The following is a 24,547-nucleotide window of genomic DNA, read 5'->3' as shown; positions in this document are numbered from 1 at the left end:
CCCATTCCTGTTTCTGACTTTCATCTGCAATGACCAGCAGTCCATCCCTCCATGTCTTCCTCCTTTTCTGCAGACAAGACACTATCGCTAAATAGCAATGCCACCCCCTCCCCCACCTGTTTTGCCACCCTTTCTGTTCTTTTTGAAATATCTAAAGCCTGGCACACTCAGCAGCCATTCCTGTTCCTGTGACATCCAAGTCTCTGTAATGGGCACAATGTCACAGTTCCACATACTGATCCATGCTCTAAGTTCAACCGCTTTGTTTATTATACTCCTTGCAATAAAATAGACACATCTCAAATGATCAGGCTGAGTGCTTCTTTGCTCTAATATCTGCCTGTCCTTCCTCATAAACTTCCTACAAGCTGTCTCTACTTGTGCTCCAACTTCCCCATCTTCTGCTTCTTTACTTTGGTTCCCAACCCCCTGCAAATCTAGTTTAAATCCTCCCCAATAGCACTGGCAGATCTCCCTGCCAAGATATTGGTCCCCCTTGGATTCAAGTGCAACCTGTCCTTTTTGGACAGGTCACACCTGGCCCAGAAGAGGTACCAATGATCCAAAAATTTGAATCCCTGCCTCCCTGCTCCAATCCTTCAGCAATCCATTTATCCTCCACCTTATTCTAAACCTATACTCACTGTCATGTGTCAAGGCAACTATCCCGAGATTACTACCTTTGAGGTCCTGCTTCTCAACTTTCTTCCTAACTCCCTGTATTCTGCACTCAGGACCTTCTCCCTTTTTCCACCTATGTCATTATCAATATGTACCACAACCTCTAGCTGCTCACCCTCCCATTTCAGGGTATTGTGGATGTGCTCAGAAACATCACGAACTCTGGCACCTTGGAGGCAAATTATCATCCTTGTTTCTTTTTAGTGTCCATAGAATTGCTTATCTGTTCCCCTAATTATGGAGCTCCTACTACCGCTGCCCTCTTCTTTTCCCTACCCTTCTGAGCAACAGGGCCAGACTCAGTGCCAGAGGCATGGCCACTGCTGCTTCCTCCAGGTAGGTCGTCCCCCAACAGCACTCAAAATGGAGTACTTATTGTCAAGGGGGACAGCCACAGGGGTGCTCTCCACTACCTGATGCCCTCCCTTCTCTCTCCAGATGGTCATCTACTTATCTGTCTCCTGTGGTCCTGGGGTGACTACCTGCATGTAGCTCCTGTCTATCACCTCTTCACTTTCCCTAACAAGCTGAATGTCATCGAGCTGCAGCTACAGTTCTCTAACTTGGTCTCTAACGAGCTGCAGCTCGATATACCTGGCACAGATGTGGCTATCAGGGAGGCTAAGACTCTCCTGGATGTCCTACATCTGACACCCAGAACAGAAAACTGTCCTCGCAGTCATATCCATTACTCTAATGTGCCAAGCCTCATGAACTTCTTTTTTAAACTCTTCTCCCTGACATATGCAAAGCTTTCTCTCTCTCTTTGAATTGATTGGTCCTCCACTAATGCCATATTTGATGGGCTTGTTTTCCATTTGAAGGAACTTTTTGTTTTGTTTTGTTTTGTTTCTCATATGATGATCTGAAATGAGCTTGTCTTTGATATAGATCAAAACTGGTAGTTACTCAAAAGGATAACAAATGAAATTTATTTCTCATGGTTAACATGTTCTAAGATACACTGCATTGTTGCTCAGTGTTAGAATTAGGTTCATGACTAGGTTCCCTATAGTTTCACAGAATTTTGGCCTTGCCTGTATTGGAATTAGACTCTTGAACAGACCTCTTTTTCACTAAAAGCTAAAATTCTTGTTCTCCCAGAGAACCTGTTGTGGCCCTTGCATGTTATTTGTTTACTGCATTACATTTTAACACTGTATTCTGCTTTCTATTTTATTAACTCTGTGTATTAAGTATCATCCATCTAGGTGGCACACAAACAAATACCTTTCACTGTATCTTCATACATGAGACAAAAATAAACTATTCCAGGTCCAGGATTCTTCAAATCATTATGGAATAGATTCTTCACATTTGTTTCAACTTGACCATGGGTAGCATAGCAGTTAGGGTAATGCTATTTCAGTGCTGATGATCTGGGCTCAATTCCACTGCTGTTTACAAGAAGTTTCTATGTTTTCCCTATGACCGCTTGAGTTTCCCCTGGGTGCTCTGGTTTCCTCCCACCTTCCAAATGTATGAGTTAGTAGGTTAATTGGTCACATGGGTGTAATGGGATGTCATGGGCTTGGTTAGGTCAGAACGACCTATTACCATGCTGTATCCCTAAATGATTTTCAATTGAATAATGTTAAGTTCCAAAAAGAACTTCAGCTATGTAGTTGTGTATTAGCATCAGGAGCCATTTGATAGGTGGCACTGATGTACTGCTTTGCAATAAAGGACCAAGGATGGATTGTGAAAGATATCAATGTATTGAAGGTTGACAGGAGACTGAAGGAATGTCTTCTAAGGAGTGTTTTGGAAAAAGAAAGTGAGATAGCGAGACATGTTGGGCTGCAAGACCAAATGGTCTGGCAGAGCAACATTTCCAACAACATCTTTTAATAACTTTCTATTTATAAGATCCTGCAAGATTGTTTAGAAATTCCTAAAGCGGAGTTTAGCTAACTCTTAGAACTAGAACAGCAAAATGGTATTCTGCATCTGTGTAACCCACATGAGAGGCAAATTTTACAGTCTTGATCTCCCTAGAGGCTGTACATTTTCAAAAGCACCAGATTTTATTTTTAAATTAAAATGTTTAGTATGGTGCACAGCTGTGTGCACTTCTAATACAGTTAATTTACTCTATAGAATCAAGGATTCCTTTCCTTTTGTGCAGTGAACTTGCAATACTAAGCAATATAAATGTGGATTGAGTGGTGGAGAGTTGGATTAGACCAGGTGCTTCATGGGGAAGTGTTAATGGAGAGTTGATGGACCAGGTGGCCTAGATTTGTGATTAAAAATTATATGATTCTGTAATATTTCTGTAACAGTAGAATTGAAGCATAGTGAAAATTTTGTATTTTTATTGATAACTAAAGTCTTTTTTTACAGATTTGTGCTGTGTGGTTCTGTTAAAACGACATATCTATATAATAGACTTCAAAGAACTCCGATGTCTATAAAACACATCAGAATGACATAATGCCATAATAAGTGCTATGTAGATGCAAGTTTTGTAGCCTGGATTTTGTAGTCAACTGGCAATACATGTTACACACACAAAATGCTGGTAGAATGCAGTAGAACCCTGCTGCGTTCCACCAGCATTTTGTGTGTGTTGCTTGAATTTCCAGCGTCTGCAGATTTCCTCATGTTGGCAGTACATGTTGTTGCCTTTGGTGGAAAGGGAAGGACAAATTTCTCAGGGAGACAATTCCATTGAAAAAAAATCTCAACTCCAAATCAATATGTAAAAAAAAATGAATCAATCTGTCAATCAATTAAATGGTCAGGTCTGAAATAAACATTGAGCTATAAACATGATAGCTGATAATTAATATACACATTACAATAACATGCATTATCAATATTATTTTGATCCATTATTATTTAAAGTATTTTTCTCAAGGAAACAATTTCTACAAATATCAAAGAATATTTTTATGAGTCCCAATTTTCTTAGTCAGTAACTATAGTCTTCTATGCTATTAAAGCCTAACTTGTATCATGTGCATCAAAGCATAACATTTCAGGGTTGAATGAAGCAAGAATAGTTAATAAAATATTGATTTCCAAAGGTTATAATAGTTCAAAGTTCAAAGTAAATTATTATCAAGGTTACCATGTTACCATGTACAACCCTGAGATTCAGTTTATTGTGGGCATTCACAGTAAATACAAAGAAACACAACAGAATCAATGAAAGACTGCACCCAACAAGACGGATGAACAACCAATATGCAAATACAAAAAAAAATTAATGATAATAAGCTTGTCAATCAATTAAATGATTTAGATGGTGAGAAATAAAAATCAACCTCTCAAAGCACTTCATCATAATGGATGTGTTTTTCCGGTGGCCCAATCAAGTTGGCAATGAGGGAGGAAGCATCTTACGGGTCTGTGAGTGAGCTTTTAAAAAGGATCATTTGTGTACCTTCAGTGTTTTCTTGGCAGCCCAATTGAATTGGAAGTGACAGAGGAGGCAACTCACAGGTCTGCGATTGTGATTTAAAAAAGGAGCATTTGTGAGCTTTTGCTGTTTTCTAGTAGCCCAATCAAATAGCAATCCACTTGCAAGGGAAAATAAAAATAAGGTAGGTACAAGCAGAGTGGACCAGTGTTAGTGTGGAGGCTTTGGCTCATCATGCTTCAGTGAGAACAGGCTTGGGTGAGGTATGTACTTGGTAAGGTTCTTCTTCTGTTAGTACGTAGAGCCCTGGGAATGGCTTCAGAGGCTGTGTTGTGTTCTTTATTTGAGAAGTTGGAATTCCGGGAGACCTCGAGCCTCCTGAATAGCCACATTTGCACCAGAAGCACTGAGCTGCAGCTCCTCAGAAAATAAGGAACTGGAGCTGCAGCTCGATGACCTTCAGCTCATATGAAAAACTGAAGAAGTGATAGATAAGAGCTACAGGGCATTTGTTACCCCTAAATTGCAGGAGGCAGGTACCGGGGTAGCTGTTAGGAGAGAGAAAGGAAATAGGCAACGTGCAGAGTACCTCTGTGGCTGTTCCCCTCAATAATAAGCATACTGCTTTGGATACTGTTGGGATGGACAATGCACTGGGGGAAGCCAAAGTGACTGAGTCTGTGGCACTGTGCTTCAGAAGGGAATTGGGAAGAAGAGGACTGCAGTATTGCTCGGGGATTCCACGGTTAGAAGAGTAGACATGAGATGCTGTGGGTGCAATAGAGACATGAATAGTTTGTTGTCTCCCAGGTCCCAGGGCCAGTGACTGGGATTGGGTCCATGGCATTCTAAAAGGGGAGGGTGAGCAGATTTCTTGATTATTGGGATCTCTTCTGGTGTAGGTATGACCTGTCCAAAGTAGCGGGTTACGTATGAACCCAAGGGGAACCAATAGCCTTGTGGGCAGCTTTGCTAGAACTGTTGGGGAGGGTTTAGGCTAATTTGGCAGGGTGGTGGTGGGAAACTAATAGGGCAATATTATAATCAGTGAGATGAGTTGCAGTGTAACAGGACAAAATTGAAAAGGGTGAAGAATATAGGGCTAAAGGTGTTATATTTCAATGCACACAGCATACAGAGTAAGGTAGATGCAGTTAGAGATTGGCAGGTAAGACATTGTGAGGCTCACTGAATCATGACTGAAAGAAGATTATAGTTGGGAGCTTAACATACAAGGATACCCATTGTATCAAAAGAACAAGCAGGTAAGCAGAGGGGATGGCATGGCTCTGATGGTAAAAATGAAATCAAATCCTTGGAAAGAGATGACATGGGATCAGAAGATGTAGAATCAGTGTAGGTAGAATTAAGGAACTACAAGTATAAAAAGACCCTGTTGGGAGTTATATACAGGCCTCAGAACAGTAGCTGGGATATGGGGTACAAATTACAACAGGATATATAAAACATATGTCAAAAGGGCAATATTACGGTCGTCATGGGGTATTTCAATATGCAGATAGATTGGGAAAATCGCGTTGGTGCTGATTTTTGATCCCAAGAGAGAGAATTTGGAGAATGCATATGGGATGGCTTTTTAGAGCAGCTTGTGGTTGAGCCCATTGGAGGATCAGCTGTTCTGGTTTGGCTGTTGTGTAATAAACTGAATTTGATTTGTGAACTTAGGTAAAGGAACCTTTAGCAGGCAGTGATCATAATATGATAGAGTTTACCCTGCAATTTGAGAGGAAGAAGCTACAGTCAAATGTATCAGAATTACAGTGGAGTAAAGGGAATTACAGAGGCATGAGATTTAACTGGCCAAAGTTGATTGGAAGGGATCATTCACAGGATTGACGTAAGAGTAGCAATTGCTGGAGATTCTGGGAGCAATTTGAAAGCACAGGATGGATACATCCCAGAGAAGTAGTATTTACAGGCAGGGTGATGCATTCATGAATGACAAGGGAAGTCAAAGGCAATTTAAAACAAAAGCAGGGTATATAATAGAGGAAACATTAGTTGGAAATTAGAGGCTTGGGAAGCTTTTAACCATTCACAGAAGGCAACTAAAAAAGCCATAGGAGAGAAGAGGTGAAATATGAAGGTAAGCTTGCCAATAATATCAAAGAAGATATCAAATTTTTTTCAGAGATATCTCCATCATGGTCAAACGATTAGAAGAGTTTTTACCCACACTGATGCATAAGGATCAGACAGGTTTCATACAACAATGCCAAACACAAAACGATATACGAAGGACACTTCACATTATGGATCATATACAAAAAAGTAAAATCGAAGCAGTAGTGATAAGCGTGGACGCTGAAAAGGCATTTGATTTGGTTAATTGGAATTTTCTTTACAGAGTTTTACATAGATTTGGTTTCCATGACACAATTATTAAAACTGTACATTCACTGTATGACAACCCTACTGCTAGGATTAAAATCAATGGATATTTATCAAATAATTTTACCCTAGAAAGGGCACGAAATAGGGTTGTGCATGGTCACCGCTACTCTTTGCATTATATCTGGAACCGTTAGCTCAATACATCAGACAAAATGAAGATATCTGGGGAATTATTATTAAAGGGACAGAGCATAAATTGGTCTGTTACGCGGATGACATTTTGATCTATCTAGGGCAACCAACATACTCTTTACCAAAATGGATGCAATCCTTTGAACAATATGGTCAATTATCAGGATACAAGATCAACATAGATAAAACCCAATTACTTTCATATAACTACAGCCCACCAAGAGAAATTGAAAGTCGATATCCTTGAGCATGACAGAGTCTTTCAAATATTTGGGCATCATTATGCCAGAAGATTTGGCAAAATTATCAGAATGCAATTATCAGCCTATATATAAAAAAAATTAAGGAAGATATAACAAGATGGAGCCTAATTACTTTTTTCAGTTTCAGTTCAAGAATTGAATCTATTAAAATGAATATACTGCCAAGACTATTATGTCTCTTTCAGACCCTACCAATAGAGATTAATCAAAATTAATTCAATGAATGGAACAAAATATTATCAAGATTTATATGGCAACGTAAAAGACCTAGAGTTCCTCTTAAAAGTTTGCAGTTAGCCGAGGAAAAGGGGGGATGGGGCCTACCTTTTCTTAGAGATTATTATTTTGCAGCACAGTTGAGAGCTGTGATATGTTGGTGCAACCCATCATATGACGCTCAATGGAAAAACATTGAGGAGGGGATACTTCCCATCCCCATACAGGCAATTTTGTCTGATATCAACCTACAAAGGTACATAAATACTATTGAAACCCATGGGTGAAATGGACTCTTAAAATATAGAAAACTATTATAAAAGAATATAATCTAGAGGGAGATAGTGCAATTCTTAAATGGTGTGCACATGACTTAGATCTTACACTGAATAAACTGGATGCTAGATTTAAGAACTGGACAGCTAAAGGAATAACCATTCTTTACAATATAATGAAAGAAAGAACGCTGTTCAGTTTTGAAATGCTTAAAGAGAAACACATTAGAAAAACAAGACTTCTATCGGTATTTACAGATGTGACAGTATGTTCATACAACGGTTAAAATGTAACCAAGGCAAAGACATGTTTGATAGCGCTATTTAGAAAAGCATATAATTCAGGTAACGGTCATAGAATCATTTCAAGTGTGTATAAGGGTTTGTCATTTCTTAAAACACATTCAACTTCATACATTAAAACAAAATGGGAGAAGGAAGGAGGGATAATTGTATCTGAGGAAGAATGGACAATAATATGGAGGTATCAATGGAAGTGTGCCAGTTCACAGAAATGGAGGAAGTTTGGATGGAAAATCTTGATAAGATATTTTATTACACCCTGTCAGAAATCCCATTATGATAGTAACCTTCCTGTTTGCTGGAGAAATTGTGGAAATCAAAATGCAAACCATTACAATATTTTCTGGGATTGCCCCGTTATCAAAGACCATCAGAGTGGGTTGCACAATGCCCTACAAGACATTTTAAAATGAGAAATACACTTAGAAAGTAAGGCAATATGTTTTGGGTATATACCTCAAGAATGGTTGAAAAGAGATAAATATTTAATGAATATACTGCTGGTGGCTGGTAAAAAGACTCCTACCAGGAAATGGTTATCACAGGAGAGCCCAACCTTAAACGCATGGATGGAAATTACAATGGACACTTACAAAATGGAGAAGATAACAGCATCTGTTAATCATAAATTGGAACAATTTGATTCATACTGGGAAAAATGGTTTAACTACATAACACCACATAGGCCTGATTTTATTCTCACAAATCAATGAATATGTTGTAAAAAAAAGGATCACTCCCTACTGTACATAGTTTTCTCCTTTCGCTTGTTCTTGCTTTCCTCTCTTTTTTATAAATGTATACCTCAGATAAATATTATGTGGAGATTTGTGGTAAATATGACTATATGATATGTATGTACAATATCTGAGATACATCTTATAGAAATGTTTGTTTGATGATGAACTTCAATAAAAAAAATAAATTACAAAAAAAATTTCCAATATATAAAGAGTAAAAGAGAGGCGAGAATAGATGTAAGACCATTGACTAATATCACAGGAAAAGTAGTACTGGGGGACAAGGAAATGGTGGATGAACTGAATAAGTGTTTTACAACAGTCTTCACTGTGGAAGATACTAGCGGTTTGCTGGAAGTTGGAAAGTGTCAGGGATAGAAGTGAGTGTTGTTGCTATTACTAAGGAGAAGGTGTTTGGGAAGCTGGACAAGACTGACTACACCACAGGGTTCTGAAAGAGGTAGCTGAATAGATAGCGGAAGCATTAGTAATGATCTTTCAAGAATCACTAGATTCTGGAACGTTTCTGGAGGACTGGAAAATTGCAAATGTCACTCCACTTCAGGAAAAGAGGCAGAAGGAAGGAAATCATAGGTCAATTTGTCTGACACTACTGGATGGGAAAATATTGGAGTCCATTATTATGGGTCAGTGTTCTTAGAGGAAAATGGTAAAAATAGGCCAAAGCCTGACAAATCTATTGGAATTCTTTGCTGAAATAACAAGCAGGATAGACAAAGGAAAATCAGTGGATGCTGTGTACTTAGGCTTTCAGAAGGCCTTTGACAAGGTGCCACATGTGAGGCTGCTTAGCAAAGTAACAGCCCATGGTATTACAGAAAAGATACTAGCATGGATATAGTTAATTGGCTGGAGGCAAAGAGTGGGAATAAAGGGAGCCTTTTCTGATTGGCTGCTGGTGGCTGGTGGTGTTCTGTAGGGGTCGGTTTGGAACTGTTTCTTTTTACATTGTATACCAATGATTTGGAAGATGGAATTGATGGCTTTGTAGCTAAATTTGAGGATAATAGGAAGATAGGTAGAGAGACATGTAGTGTTGAGGAAGCAGGAAAGCTGCGGAAGGACAGACAGATTAGGACATTAGACAAAGAAGGGGCAGATGGAATACAGTGTCAGGAGGTGTCTGGTCATGTGCTTTGGCAGAAGGAACAAAAAGCGTAGACTATTTTCTGAACAGGGAGAAAGTTCAAAAATCCAAAATACAAAGGGACTTGGGAGTCTTTGTGCAGGATTTCTTTAATATTAACTTGCAGGTTGAGTCTGTGGTGAAGAAGGCAAATGCAATTTTTAAAATCATTTCAAGAGGTCTAGAATATAAAAATAATGATGTAACATTGAAGCTTTATAAGGCATAGGTGAGGCCTCACTTGGAGTATTGTGAGCAGCTTTGGGCCCCTATCTAAGAAAGGATGTGTTGACATTGGAGAGGGTTCAAAGAAGTTCCACAAAAATGATTCGGGGAATGAAAGTCCTATCATATGATGAATGTTTGATGGCTGTTGACCTATGCTCACTGGAATTTAGAAGAATGAATGGGGATTTCATTGAAGTCTACTGAATTTTGAAAGGCATAGATAATGTGAATGTAGGGAAGATAAGTCTTAAGGCCAAAGGGCACAATCAGAGGGATATCCATTTAGAATGGTGATGAGGAGGAATTTCTTCAGCCAGACAGTAGTGAACCTGTGGAATCCATGCTGCAGGGGGCAGTGGAGCCCAGGTCATTTGGACGTATTTAAACTGGAGGCTTATAGATTCTTGATAGGTCGGGTGTGAAAGGTACAGGGAAAAGGCAGGAGAATTGAGCTGAAGGAAATAGGTCAGCCATGATGAAATGATCCAAATGGCCTAATGCTACTGCTATGTCTTATGTGTTACTGGATAATAGTTATTGAGGCAAGTTCCATCACCAACCTCTCAAAGCACTTCATCACAGTGGATGGAAATGGTGCTGGGTGATTTTCATTGAGGCAAGTTCTTCTTGGGTATTGGTATAATTAGTCTAATTGAAGCAGGTGGATACCTCAGACTACCAAAGCAAGAGCTTAAAGATATCAATGAACACATCAGCCAGTTGATCAGCACAGATGAACTTGCCAGGAAAGATATTAATAAGCTTGAAAGAGTACAGATAAAATTTATGAGGATGTTGCTGGGACCTGAGAGCCTGAGTTATAGGGAAAAGTTGAATAGGTTAGGACTTAATTCCCTGGAGCCCAGGAGAATTAAGGGAGATCTTATAGAGGTACACAAAATTATGAGGGGTATAAATCGGATGAATGCATGCAGGCTTTTTCCTCTCAGGTTGGGGGCGATTAGAACTAGAGATCATCGATTTAGGGTGAAAGGCAAAATATTCAAGTGGAATCCAAGGGGAGATTTCTTCGCTCAGGGGGTGGAGTAAATGTGGAACAAGCTGCCAGCAGAAGTGGCAGATATGGGTTTAATTGTAATATTTAAGAGAAATTTGGATAGGGAGATGGATGGAGAGGTGGTTTGGAGGGATATGGCCTCTGTCTAGGTATATGGGACAGCAGATGATTGGATTGCCAAGGGCTAGATGATTCTTGACTTCCTCATTGGGAGAGCGCAGTCAGTGCAGATCGGAAATAAAATCTCTGCACTGAAAATCAACAATGTCACACCTTGAGGATGCATGCTTAACCCACTGCTCTAATCTTCCTACAGCCATGACAGTGTGTCTATGCACAGCTCAGATGCCTTCTATAAATTTACCGAGAACACGACTATTGTTGGCAAAATTTCAGATGGTCATGAGCCAGAGTACAGGAGTAAGATAGATCAGCTGTGTTGTAGTCATCTGTGACTCTTAGAAGCAGGTTATAGGATTTGTAGAATAATTGTCATCAAAGCTTGGGTATGCTTCTGAAGCCCATCTTTTCATTCTCTATCTTTGAATAGGTGCAGTTATTATATGAGCTGGCGCACAGTATGAATAATGCGTGGGAGAAAATACAGAAAAAAGGCATTTTGCGGCAGTCTTCTGCACATCCAGATTCTTCCTTTGGACAAATGCCGGGGTCACCTGTTAGGAGCAGTGTCAGTACAGCACCACCAGATGCCAGCACTTGTAGTCCTTCTGCTGATATTGGCACCACTACAGAGGTGAGTTGACTCTCCACTGAGATGAAAATTGTTGTATTTTATTTGACCCCATATATATTTTTATCTTTTTGTTTTGGGCATTTCAGAGTGTGCCGCACAACTGTAATAATTATTTTTTCTTTAAATTTGGAAATCTTTAGAAACTTTTGCATAATTTTTAAAGAATTGACATTGGCAAAACCACCCTAATGTCAAATTACTCTTGATTTATATGATTTGCGCAGCTTTGTTGTGGTCGTATTGCATATGGGCTTAAAGTAAACGGAAAGTTGGTATGAGTAAACACTGAAGATGTATGTGGTTTCTTTCTTAACAAACCAATCATAATTTCGATATTTATTAATGCTTCCATATACTATAGATAAGCTCTTATTTCATTTTGTTATTAGTAATTTCAGTTTTTAAGTAAAGGTCTTGTAAAGCATTAAGCTGATTTTGACTGAATTCTTAAGTCAACGTATTGGGAACAGCTTCTTTCCCTCCACTTATATTTTTGAATGGTCCATGAACACTACCTCACTATTCTCTTTTGCACTATTTATTTATTTGTTATTGTAACTTAAAATAACTTTTATTATGTCTTGCACTGTACAGCTGCCACAAAAGAACACGTTTCACAAAATGCTTTCATGTCAGTGATAGTAAACCTGATTCTAATTCTGATTCAAATGGCTTTCGAAAAATAATATTGGGAAAACCAGTGGCAGTTTCTTCATGCAAAAGGGTGGTATTTATTTGTAATAAGATGTCAGTGATTGTCGCATAGCAGGCACATTAGTAGCATTTAAAAGTCATCTAGGTATATCCATGTATATTTGGAGTGGTTTGGAGGGCTCTGGGCCCAACCCAGGCAGATGGGACTCGCTTATTGGGCAACAGAGTCAGCATGGACCAGCTGGGTTGGGCGCGTGTATATACACCCCCCCCCCCACCCCGAAGAACATGTTGTGCATTTCTACCTCTAATCAAAGGCAGAAAGAGTGGCTGGTGGCACATGGATGATCAACTATGTCTGAAAAAATAGAAATGTTGAGTACGTTTTTCGGTGTTCAGTAATTCTGAAATGTCGATGATGATACAGATCTTGGTATACTTGTACATGTCATTGGAAGTTAAGATGCAGGAATAGGAAGCAGCTAGGGAGGTAAAAGATATGTTGGTATTTCTTGCTTGAAGATTTGAGTATCAAAGTAAAGATGTCTTACTAAATTATATGTAGAACTTTTGAAGCACCACACCTGGAAGATCATGTTCAGTTTTGGTTTCTCACCTTTATAAAGGTCAAACTTATGATAGAGGAAGAATAACGAAGCTTTCCTGGGACCGTGGATTTGTCATTTGAGGAAAGGTTAATGAGGTAGAACTTGTGTTCAAGAAATAACTTCATTGAAATGTACAGCATTCTTCAGGAGCATGTTTGGGTAGATAATGAGGAGATGTTTCACAAGGAATTAGGAGAATCACTATTTCAAAATGAGGTCTGGGCTATTTAGCACTTCGCTGAAGAGAATTTGTGCACTCAGATGTAGTGAATTTTCAGAATTTTCTATCCATAGGGTTAGTAGAAACATAGAAAACTTACAGCACAGTACAGGCCCTTCAGCCCACAAAGCTGTGCTGAACATGTCCTTACCCATAGCCCTCTAATTTTCTAAGGTCCATGTATCCAGGGGTCTCTTAAAAGACCCTATTGTATCTGCCTCCATCACCGTCACTGACAGCCCATTCCATGCACTCACCACTCTCCGTGTAAAAAACCTTGCCCTGACATCTCCTCTGTACCTACTTCCAAGCACTGTAAAACTGTTCCCTCTCATGCTAGCCATTTCAGCCCTGGAAAAATGTCTCTGACTATCCACACGATCAATGCCTCTCATCATCTTATACACCTCTCTCAGGTCATCTTTCATCCTATGACGCTCCAAGGAGAAAAGGCCAAGTTCATTCAACACGTTCTCATAAGTCATGCCCCCCAATTCAAGCAACATCCTTGTAAATCTCCTCTGCACCCTTTCTATGGCTTCCACATCCTTCCTGTAGTGAGGTGACCAGAACTGAGCACAATATTCTAAGTGGGGTCTGACCAGGGTCCTAAATTGCTGCAACATTACCTCTCAACTCCTAAATTCAATCCCACGGTTCATGAAGGCCAATACACTCTGTGCGTTCTTAATCACAAGGTCAACCTGCGAAACAGCTTTGAGTGTCCTATGAACTTGGACCCCAAGATCTCTCTGATTCTTCACACTGCCAAGAGTTTACCATTAATACTATATTCTGCCATCATATTTGACCTACCAAAATGAACCACCTCACAATTATCTGTATTGAATTCCATCTGCCACTTCTCAGCCCAGTTTTGCATCCTATCAATGTCCTGCTGTAAACTCTGACAGCCTTCCACACTATCCACAACACCCCCAACCTTTATCATCAGCAAATTTACTAACGCATCCCTCCACTTCCTCATCCAGGTCATTTATAAAAATCACGAAGAGTAGGGGTCCCCGAACAGATCCCTGAGGCATACCACTGGGCACTGACCTTCATGTACAATATGACTTGTCAACAACCACTCTTTGCCTTCTATGGGCAAGCCAATTCTGGATTCACAAAACAATCCCATACCTCCTTACTTCCTCAATAAGCCTTGCATTGGTGTATCTTATCAAATGCCTTGCTGAAATCCATATACACTCCATCTATTGCTCTTTCTTCATTAATGTATTTAGTCACATCCTCAAAAATTCAATCAGGCTCGTAAGGCACGACCTGCCTTTGACAAAGCCATGCTCACTATTCCTAATCATATTATGTCTCACCAAACGTTCATAAATCTTGCCTCTCAGTATCTTTTCCATCAACTTACCAACCACTGAAGTAAGACTCACTGGTCTATAGTTTCCTGAACGTTCATAAATCTTGCCTCTCAGTATCTTTTCCATCAACTTACCAACCACTGAAGTAAGACTCACTGGTCTATAGTTTCCTGAACGCTCATAAATCTTGCCTCTCAGTATCTTTTCCATCAACTTACCAACCACTGAAGTAAGACTCACTGGTCTATAGTTTCCTGAGCTACCTCTACTCCCTTTCTTGAATAAGGGAACAACAGCCACAACCCTCCAATCCTGCAGAATCTCTCCCCTCCTCAATGATGATGCAAAGATCATCACCAAAGGCTCCGCAGTTTCCTCCCTCACCTCCCACAGTAGTCTTGGGTACATCTCGTCCAGTCCCGGTGACTTATCCAACTTGATGCTTTCCAAAAGCTCCAGCACATCCTCTTTCTTAATATCTATATGCTCAAGCTTTTCAATCTGCTTTAAGTCATCCCTGCAATCACCAGGATCTTTTTTCACAGTGAATGCTGAAGCAAAGTACTCATTAAGTACCTCTGCTATCTCCTCCAGTTCCATACACACTTTTCCTTTGTCACACTTGATTGGTCCTATTCGCTCACGTCTTATCTTCTTTCCCTTAACATACTTGTAGAATGCCTTGTTTTCCTTAATCCTGTCTGCCAAGGACTTCTCATGGCCCCTTCTGGCTCTCCTAATTTCATTCTTAAGTTCCTTCCTGCTAGCCTTATCATCTTCTAGATCTTGATCATTACCTAGTTTTTTGAACCTTTCGTAAGTTTTTCTTTTCTTCTTGACAAGATTTACAGCAGCTTTTGTACACCACGGTTCCTGTTCCCTACCATCCTTTCCCTGTCTCATTGGAACGTACGTATGCAGAACTCCATGTAAATATTCCCTGAACATTTCCCACATTTCTTCCGTACATTTCCCTGAGAACATCTGTTCCCAATTTATGCTTCCAGGTTCCTGCCTGATAGCCTCATATTTTCCCTTACTCAAAATTAAATGCTTTCCTAACTTGTCTGTTCCTATGCCTCTCCAATACTTTGGTATAGGAGATAGAATTGTGGTCACTATCTCCAAGATGCTCTCCCACTGAGAGATCTGATACCTGACCAGGTTATTTCCCAATACCATATCAAGTACAGCCTCTCCTCTTGTAGGCTTATCTACATATTGTGTCAAGAAATCTTCTTGAACATACCTAACAAACTCCAAACCATCTAAACCCCTTGCTCAAGGGAGATGCCAATCAATATTTGGGAAATTGATAATTCCCACCACAGCAACCCTGTTATTATTACACCTTTCCAGAATCTGTCTCCCTATCTGCTCCTCGAATGAAAGACCTTCTCTTTCTCTTACGTCTCGTGTTCACATGTATTTATTCTGTATGCTCGAGATAATGTTAGAGGTTGCTCAGTGAACTGTGAATTTTTGAGTTTTCTCAGAACTCTAATCATATAACAAGGCCATCTCTTTTAAGAGAGTTCCTTCATTTTGGGGGCAACATGTTTTGTGGAGTTGGAAATTCTAATTTTATTTAGGGAGTTTTGGATTTGTGTGTGAACTAAAGTGAACACATGAGTATTTTCTTTGTATTCTTATTTGTTAAAAAAACAGTTTTTTACAGTTTTAACGTAATACATAGTGCTGATGTATTTCTTTTCATGCTGATAAGTTTATGTACGTCTCAAGTGGAGACCATCATGCATTTAGCTTCCTGAGTTATGAAAATGGGAAAGCAATGATGTGAGTCATGGCACATAGGGAGTGTTTAATCATTTATACCACCCCTGAGTTTAGAAATATTATGTTGTGCAAGCTGTGACAACCACTCTATCTGTTTACTCAAGTGTGAGTAGTCGTCAAACTGTTTGGTCTGTGGGGAGTTCAAGTGACTGAACAAGAATGCAAGAATGTTTTGCTGAAGGGGAAGTATATGAGTGCCAAAAAAGTGATCATCCCTTGCCTCTGGGTAACACGAGGGAAACAAGCCCTCTGTGTTTGTGCCTTTTGATGAATGAAGAGAATTTCTTTCAAGGAAAATAAACTTCATTTTGTTAAATTCATAAAATGTTTTGCAGTGGATGACTGACTTCCAGTTTATATCAAATTTGGCAGTGCAATGTGCGGGAAAATGTATATTAGATTCTGTAATATTCTTTACTTGTCCTGTAATTTGGAAAGGAAGAGGAAATTTTTTAAAAATGGAAATTTATGGCAAGATATATTCCTCTCTTTGGATATCATAGCAAACTAAAAACCCCATTTAGAGGACCTTTGAATTGTCAGGAGTTTAGGTTTCTCATGCAGAGGATTAATGGTGAGTTCCTATCTTAATTAGAGCAAGCTATTCTGAGTTGTTGGAGAATTAATGGTTTCATTTTTAATTGTTGTTAAAACCAAGTTAATGGCAGATTTCAGTTACTGTGATCCTTCTGAAATGTTCAGTCTAATCTTGGTATATTTTCATATGCACTGACATACAGTGAAAAGCTTTATACACCATCCAGACGGATCATGCCATACGGTACATTATTATATCAGGTGGAAAAAAGAAAATACCGGTAGCATAGTGGTTGATACAATACTTTACAATACCAGTGACCCAGGCTCGATTCTCGCTGCTCTCTGTAAGGAGTTTGTGTGTTCTCACTATGACTGTGTGGGTTTCCTCCCACAGTCCAAAGACTAAACAGTTGGTAGGTTGATCGATCATTGTAAATTGTCCTGTGATTAGGTTATAGTTAAATCAGAGTTGCTGGGAGGAGTGGTTTGAAGGACCGGAAGGGCCTATTCCAGACTGTAACTCAATAAATAAATAGAAATAAATAAAATAGAGTGTAGAATACAGAGTTGTATTTACAGGGAAAGTACAGTTCCCGTAGAAAAGTGAGGTCCAGGAACAACGACAAGGTAGATGGAGCACAAGTCCATCTTTTAGCATATGAGAAGTCCATTCAGGAGTTTGATAACAGTGGGATAGAAACTGTCCTTGGGTCTGGTGGTTTCTGATCTCAAACTTTTGTACCTTATATCCAACGTAGATTATCATTCTCAGTGGATGCTACCAAAGCTGCTGAATGTTCCCAACGTTTCTCTTTTTAGCTTTACACAGTGGATAATTTAATCTAGACACCTCCATTAGTATTGATTCTTTATATATTTCAGTCAATAAAGTACACTTACTGTAGAAAGTACTTAATAGGTATTTCATTATTTGTATAAGTGGTCTCCTGAGGTGTTGTTGATTCACATATTACAATGTAATGACTTTAACCATAAACTCCTTTCTCTGTCAGTTAAATGGAAGGCACTATAGGTAGCGAAATGCAGTATTATATTGCTAAATTAACTTCAAACCATGCCATTTCATAGGTTGCCTGTATGTTATTCCTGATTAGTTCAAAGAAATAGTTTTAAAAAACTGCAATTTGCATTTATGGTATCAGTGGAACACATTTTTGAGAAATTTAACATTTATACAGCAATACAAAATCAGACAAGTTGAAAAAGGACACAAGTTTGACATAGAATCACAAAAGGAGAATTGGTATTAAGTGCATTATTTAAAGCAAAATAGGCAGAGAGATTTAGTAAGGGATAACCAAACTGAAGGTGAGGACTAAACGCATCAGAGATGTGCAAAAGACTAGCGTTGGAGAAGTCCAGAGGCCTTGGTGGGTTGTATTTCTGGGAAAGGTTAATAGTGATAGGGAGATGGCTGTGAAGAGGTTTTTGTGCATGAATTTACCCTCTGGTTGCAGTTATTATTATGGTAAGTTTAGGCTGGAGACATACTTAGGAATGTTTACCACAGTCTAAGCCTGGTCTAAGCAGAACTTTGTATTGCTGTAACAGCCCATATACACAATAATCCTTTAACACATTTTGTTAGCCTTATTGACTACCTTCTATATTTCTTCATGATATTTTCAATATAGACTCTTTCTTGGCATTAAGAACAAAAGGTAGTGTTGTGCTCTGGTTAAGATTTCTACTGCTGTGAGGTCTTTTTATTTTGTCAGTTTTCTGCAAAAGCAGTGTGCCCTGCTATTAAGAGTGTTTTGGCTTCAACTAAGGATAAGGAACCATGTTGTCCAACTTAGGAATGTTGTGTCAGCCAATCAAGGTTGCCTTGGTATGTATTGTAACTTTCTGCCCAGTGGGATGCCATGGAAGATTTAAGAGGGCTGGGCAGGATGAGATTTCTGAAGGACAGTACTCTGGTTTGGGGTCCTTTGGTGGGAGCGGTGGAGTGGAGCACAAGGGAAGATGCCCACAAAATACTGCACAAAGGAGAGACCCCGTTGTAAGAAGTGCTTTGTGCAGATGAGTGACTCCAAGGAGGAAGTGTCAATGCTCCTGAGTTAGAACATAGAATAGTACAGCACAATACAGGCCCTTCAGCCCACAATGTTGTGCTGACCCTTAAACCCTGCCTCCCATATAACCCCCCACCTAAAAATTCCTCCATATACCTGTCTATAGAACACAGCCAGTATGTTTGAGATAGTGTTTGAGGGAAGTTCCAACTGTGGCTAGTGTCTTTCATGCAGAATGTGGGTTCTGTGCGTGAGTACAGCAAATTGTCCGACTACTTCAGAAATGAGCTCCAACGTTTGTCTCCACATTGGACTGGTTTAACTGTAATGGGTCCTCCTGTTTTTCTTTTCTTTACCTGTTAACTATTTGATAGAGTTGAAAATTCGTAAATATACTTTCATTATAATTTTATGCCAGTGTATTATCTGTCATTTCTTGGCAACAGATAATTGTGTGTGAGCAGCATTCGTACAGCAATCAAAGTTCCTCCCTGGAACCTTCCAACTTTCCTATTTGGTTGTACCCCTAGACATATATTACTATGAAAGGTGGCCTTCTCACCACTGAGGCAAGTAGATGTTAGCAGTGTTAGCTAATGAGACAATTTTATATACTAGCCTGACAAGAGGGTTGCGCTAGCATGGCATGTAGTACTCAGCGCTGCCAAGTTTTATTTACCTTTCTCTTGTCAGTAGTTTTCTTACCAAATGACAAGTCAGATTTCTAAAATTCTTAGTCTCTTTGTGGGAGAGTTATCATTACAGACAACTCATAACTGACCAAGTATGTTCATAGTTCAATAAAAGATATGATTTCACCAGAAGACTCAAAACTTTCTGAGGGCTGGAGAATCTGGATATATGGAGGATGCTTCCTTGCTTGCGGGTTTGAGATGGAATCCAGAACAAAGTGACCCAGGATATGGGGTAAGGCTTTCAGGACAAAGGTGAGAATTTCTTTCATTGAGAAGTGGTGTCCCCTCATTGAATGGTCAGCAGTGGAAAGGGTGGGTAGCTTCACGTCCCTGGGCATCAACATCTCAGAAGATTTTTCCTGGGCTAAACACATTGATATAATCAGAAAGAATACATGCTGGTGTTACCAAAGACTTTAACAAATTTCTACAGGCAAATGGTAGAGATCATTCTGACTGGCTGCATCACTGTTTGGTATGAAGCTTCCAATGTGCATGATTGATAGAGGCTGCAGATTGTCATAGATGCGGTCAGCTCTATCATGGTCGTAATCCTTCCCACCATCAAGGACATCTTCAAGAGGTGGTATCTCTAGAAGGTGGCATCCATCATTAAAGACCTTCTGGGACTTGCTTTCTTTGCATTACTGCTATTGAGGGAGGAGGTATAGAAATCAGAAGACCCACACTCAGGATGTTTCAGCAACAGCTTCTTCACTTCTGCCATCAGACTTCTGAATGGTTCATGACTATGTGAACACTCTCATTATTCCTTTTCTCAACTCTATTTATCTTGTAATTTTTAGTATTGTTTTATGTTATATAAGACATCTGACTCTGAACATCTAAAACCTTCAGATGTTGGAAATATGAAGAAGACACATTAAATAATGGAAGCACTCAGCAGTTCAGGCAGATCTGTGCCAAGAGAAACTGAGGAAATGTTTTGGGTTGAAGATCCTTTCTCAGGACTGCTTCTGTTCCTTTTCAAGTCAGCTCTTTTATATTCAGATGGTCCTTTTACAGCATGCAGCATGCTCATAATTGAAATTGTATCCAGGGTTTTCTAACCTGGAGAAAACAAGCATGAAACAAAACTGACACTTGCTTCACCAACTTGCACTTTGTCTTATAAAATAGATTACCTTGTATGGATGTGTATTCTAAGGGAACGCCAGACATGCACATGTTGCAGTTAAGAGAAACTCCAGTGTGCTGAAGATATTGGAAAAGCTGAAAAGGAAGTTGGGACTTAAACCTGAGAGTGCATTTTAAATTTTTCCATATGTTCACTTTTATGTAATATGATTGCGGTGGTACTCTTTTGAAGTTAATTGCTGTTGGAAATTTTGAGTGGAAAAGATTGAAGAGAGTTATAGTTATATTACAACAGTCAAATATCATTCTTTTTAAATAAAAAAGTAGCACAGTTAATTTAGCCAGATATATTTTGCCTCATTTATAAATGCATGTAACCATAGGATCTCCACTAGGTCTTTTGTGCATTGGTTCTCATTGGACAGCTATTTAAAGTTATACAGTATTTATTTTCCAACGTGTATATTTACCTGTTTGGGACTTGTGACTTTTAGACTGGTCTGCATAAAATCAATCTTTAATTAGTAACTCTGATTACAGTCCAGCAATACCTGATATGCTTAGCAGCAAAGTATTTATAGATAATCTTGTAGAAGGAAGTTCCGGGGTGCCGAGGCACGACTTGAGTAAGAGCAGTACTCTCAATGGATATGATTAAATATTCCCGTTTCAGCCTGGTCAGTACAGTCAACAAAGATGTCTTAATGCATTTAAGCAAACTATCACTGCCTAAAACCAATGGAAACAACATGATTGTGGTTGGAAGTGTCCACTGGAGACACCTCGGAGGAAATGCTGGTGTAGATCGGGGTTACAAATGCGTTTAAGGAAACAGTTTTAAACTCCCTATACCGGCTATCTTGCTGGCGAACATGCGGTCTCTGGTGAATAAAATTGATGATCTTAGAGCTAGGGTGCTGAATCGGATGGACATTAGGACCGTGTGTCTCCTTTGTTTAATGGAATCCTGGTTAAACCCTTCCATACTAGATGCAGCGTTTCAGATTGATGGGTTGACTATACACGATCAGGATAGATCTATAGAGTCTCTCAAAACCAGAGTTGGAGAAGTATGCCTCATGATCAACTCTTCTTGGTGCACAAATATATCAGTGCAGTCCCAATTCTGCTCACCAGACCTTGAATACCTAGCAGTAAAGTGCCATCTTTTTTACCTACCACGGGAGTTCTCTGGGGTCATTTTGGTAGAAGTTTACATTCCACCTCAGGTCAATGTCAAGCAGGCTTTAGATGATCTGAGCAATGGGATCAACATGCCTGAAACAGCGCACCCTAATGCCTTCACCATTATTTCGGGAGATTTTAACTAGGCTAGTCTGAAAAAATCACTAAGCAACTACCAGCAACAGATCATTTGCAATACCAGAGGAAACAACACACTGGACCCTTGCTACACCACCATCAAGAATGCCTACCGTGCTATTCCACACCCTTACTTCAGGAAGTCTGATCTCCTAACTGTACTTCTACTCCCTGAATATAGGCAGAGACTGAAGACTGCAGCACCAGCAGTGAGGACCAAGGAGGCATGGACAAGGGATGCACAGGAGCGCTTTGAATTGGTGGACCGGACTGTATTCAGGGATTCATCTTCGAACCTGGATGAGTTTGCTGCAGTTGTTACTGACTTCACTAAAACCTGTGTGGAAGAGTGTGTGCCCACAAAGAATTACTGTATATTCCCAAACCAAAAGCCGTGGATGAACCAGGAGGTATGTTGTCTGCTGAAGGCTGGATCTGTGGCATTCAAGTCTGGCGACCCAGGCCAGTACCAGACAACCAGGTATGATTTGGGAAGGGCTATTTCAAGGGCAAAGAGACAATTTGGAATGACATTGGAGGCGACATCAGATGCATGGCAACTCTGGCAGGGTCTGCAAGACATTAGTTCCTACAAAGCGAAACCCTGAATGGCAGTGATGCTTCACTACCAGATGAACTCAACGCCTCTATGGCCGCTTTGAAAGGGAGGGAACACAACTACAGCTGTGAAGATCCCTGCTGCATCTGATGACTCTGTTATCTCTGTCTCAGAGGCCGATGTTAGGCTGTCTTTAAAGAGAGTGAACCCTCACAAGGCAGAAGGTCCAAGGTGCCTGTGAGGCTCTGAAAACCTGTGCCAACCAACTAGGGGAAGTATTCAAGGACATTTTCAACCTCTCACTGCTATGGGCGGAAGTTCCCACTTGCTTCAAAAAGGCAACAATTATACCGGTGACTAAGAAGAATAATGCGGGCTGCCTTAATGACTATCGCCCGGTAACACTCACATCAAAGGTGATGAAACAATAGAGAGGTTGGTCATGACTAGACTGAACTCCAGCCTTAGCAAGGACCTGGACCCATTGCAATTTGCCTATTGCCACAATAGGTCAACGGCAGACACAATCTTAATGGTTCTTCACATGGCTTTAGACCACCTGGACAACACAAACACCTATGTCAGGATGCTGTTCATCGACTGTAGCTCAGCATTTAATACCATCATTCCCACAGTCCTGATTGAGAAGTTGCAGAACCTGGGCCTCTGTACTTCCCTCTGCAAATGGATCCTCGACTTCCTAACCAGAATCTGTGCAGGTTGGTGATAACATATCCTCCTTGCTGACGATCGACACTGGCACACTTCGGAGGTGTGTGCTTAGCCCACTGTGTGGCTAGGCATAGCTCAAATACCATCTATAAATTTGCTGACGATACAACCATTGTTGGTAGAATCTCATGTGGTGATGAGAGGGCGTACAGGAGTGAGATAAGCCAACAAGTGGAGTGGTGCCGCAGCAACAACCTGGCACTCAACGTCAGTAAGACGAAAAAGCTGATTGTGGATTTCAGGAAGGGTAAGAGGAAGGAACACATACCAATCCTCATAGAGGGAACAGAAGTGGAGGGAGTGAGCAGTTTTAAGTTCCTGGGTGTCAAGATCTGTGAGGATCTAACCTGCTTCCAACATATTGATGTAGTTATAAAGAAGGCAATACAGTGGCTCGACTTTATTAGGAGTTTGAAGTCATTTGGCATGTCAACAAATACACTCAGAAACTTCTATAGTTGTACTGTGGAGAGCATTCTGACAGGCTGCATCACTTTCTGGTATGGAGGGGCTACTGCACCGGACCAGAAGAGCTGCAGAGGGTTGTAAATCTTGTCAGCTTCATCCTGGGCACTAGCCTACAAAGTACCTAGGACATCTTTAGGGAGTGGTGTCTCAGAAAGGCAGAGTGCATTATTAAGGACATCCAGCACCCTGGGCATGCCCTTTTCTCACTGTTATCATCAGGTAGGAGGTACAGAAGCCTGAAGACACACACTCAGTGATTCAGGAACAGCTTCTTCCCCTCCACCATCTGATTCCTAAACGCACATATTTATACAGTATTTCTGTTTTTGCACATTTTTTAATCTATTCAATATACGTAATTGATTTACTTATTATTATGATGTTTTATTTTATTTATTATTTTTTTCTCTCTGCTCGTCAATGTATTGCATTAAGCTGCTGCTGCTAAGTTAACAAATTTCACATCACATACTGGTGATAATAAACCTGATTCTGATTCTGAAAAAGATGGTGAGGTTTAAGATTGAAATTGAATGCCTGCAACCTAAATGGCTAGAGGCACTGGTACCTACAATGTGGAGAAGAAAATCTGGAATACATATTTGTAAGAGAAGGGATTATGGAGGGTTGAATGATGGAGGGTTAAGAAGACCATGATTCAAGAGGTGGTGCTCTCTGTGCAACCATTTACTTGCTAACTTCAAGAACCTCTGCTTGAGATTCAGTGACTTAGCAAAGAAATGAGAAGCAGGACAGATCCAATTCAAATACTTACTTAGTGCTCAATTTGAAGTTTTTGGGAATCTCTTAGATCAAATACCAAAGACACTGGCTAATATCAAGACACTGAGTAATCATGTGTGTTATCAAGTTATTTGGTAACAAGGCTGTAATGCTACATGGTTGGAATCATATCTCACAGAAAGGAAGATGCTTATACT

At 39.9% G+C, this 24,547-nt stretch overlaps 1 protein-coding gene across 2 annotated transcripts in view; it reads left to right on the top strand.

The window, feature by feature from the left end:
• LOC132398003 (intermembrane lipid transfer protein VPS13B-like) overlaps window positions 1–24,547 on the top strand; it is a 1,044,617-nt gene that overhangs the window by 677,096 nt on the left and 342,974 nt on the right. For both annotated transcript variants that reach the window (XM_059976892.1, XM_059976883.1), the window contains exon 25: window positions 11,336–11,539. In XM_059976892.1, the coding sequence (XP_059832875.1) occupies window positions 11,336–11,539 (204 nt within the window). The remainder of the gene's footprint in view (window positions 1–11,335; window positions 11,540–24,547) is intronic.

Source organism: Hypanus sabinus, chromosome 1, assembly GCF_030144855.1.
Source record: "Hypanus sabinus isolate sHypSab1 chromosome 1, sHypSab1.hap1, whole genome shotgun sequence".
NCBI lineage: Eukaryota > Metazoa > Chordata > Chondrichthyes > Myliobatiformes > Dasyatidae > Hypanus > Hypanus sabinus.
The sequence above is the reverse complement of the archived record's forward strand: the minus strand, read 5'-3'. Positions and strand labels throughout refer to the sequence as shown.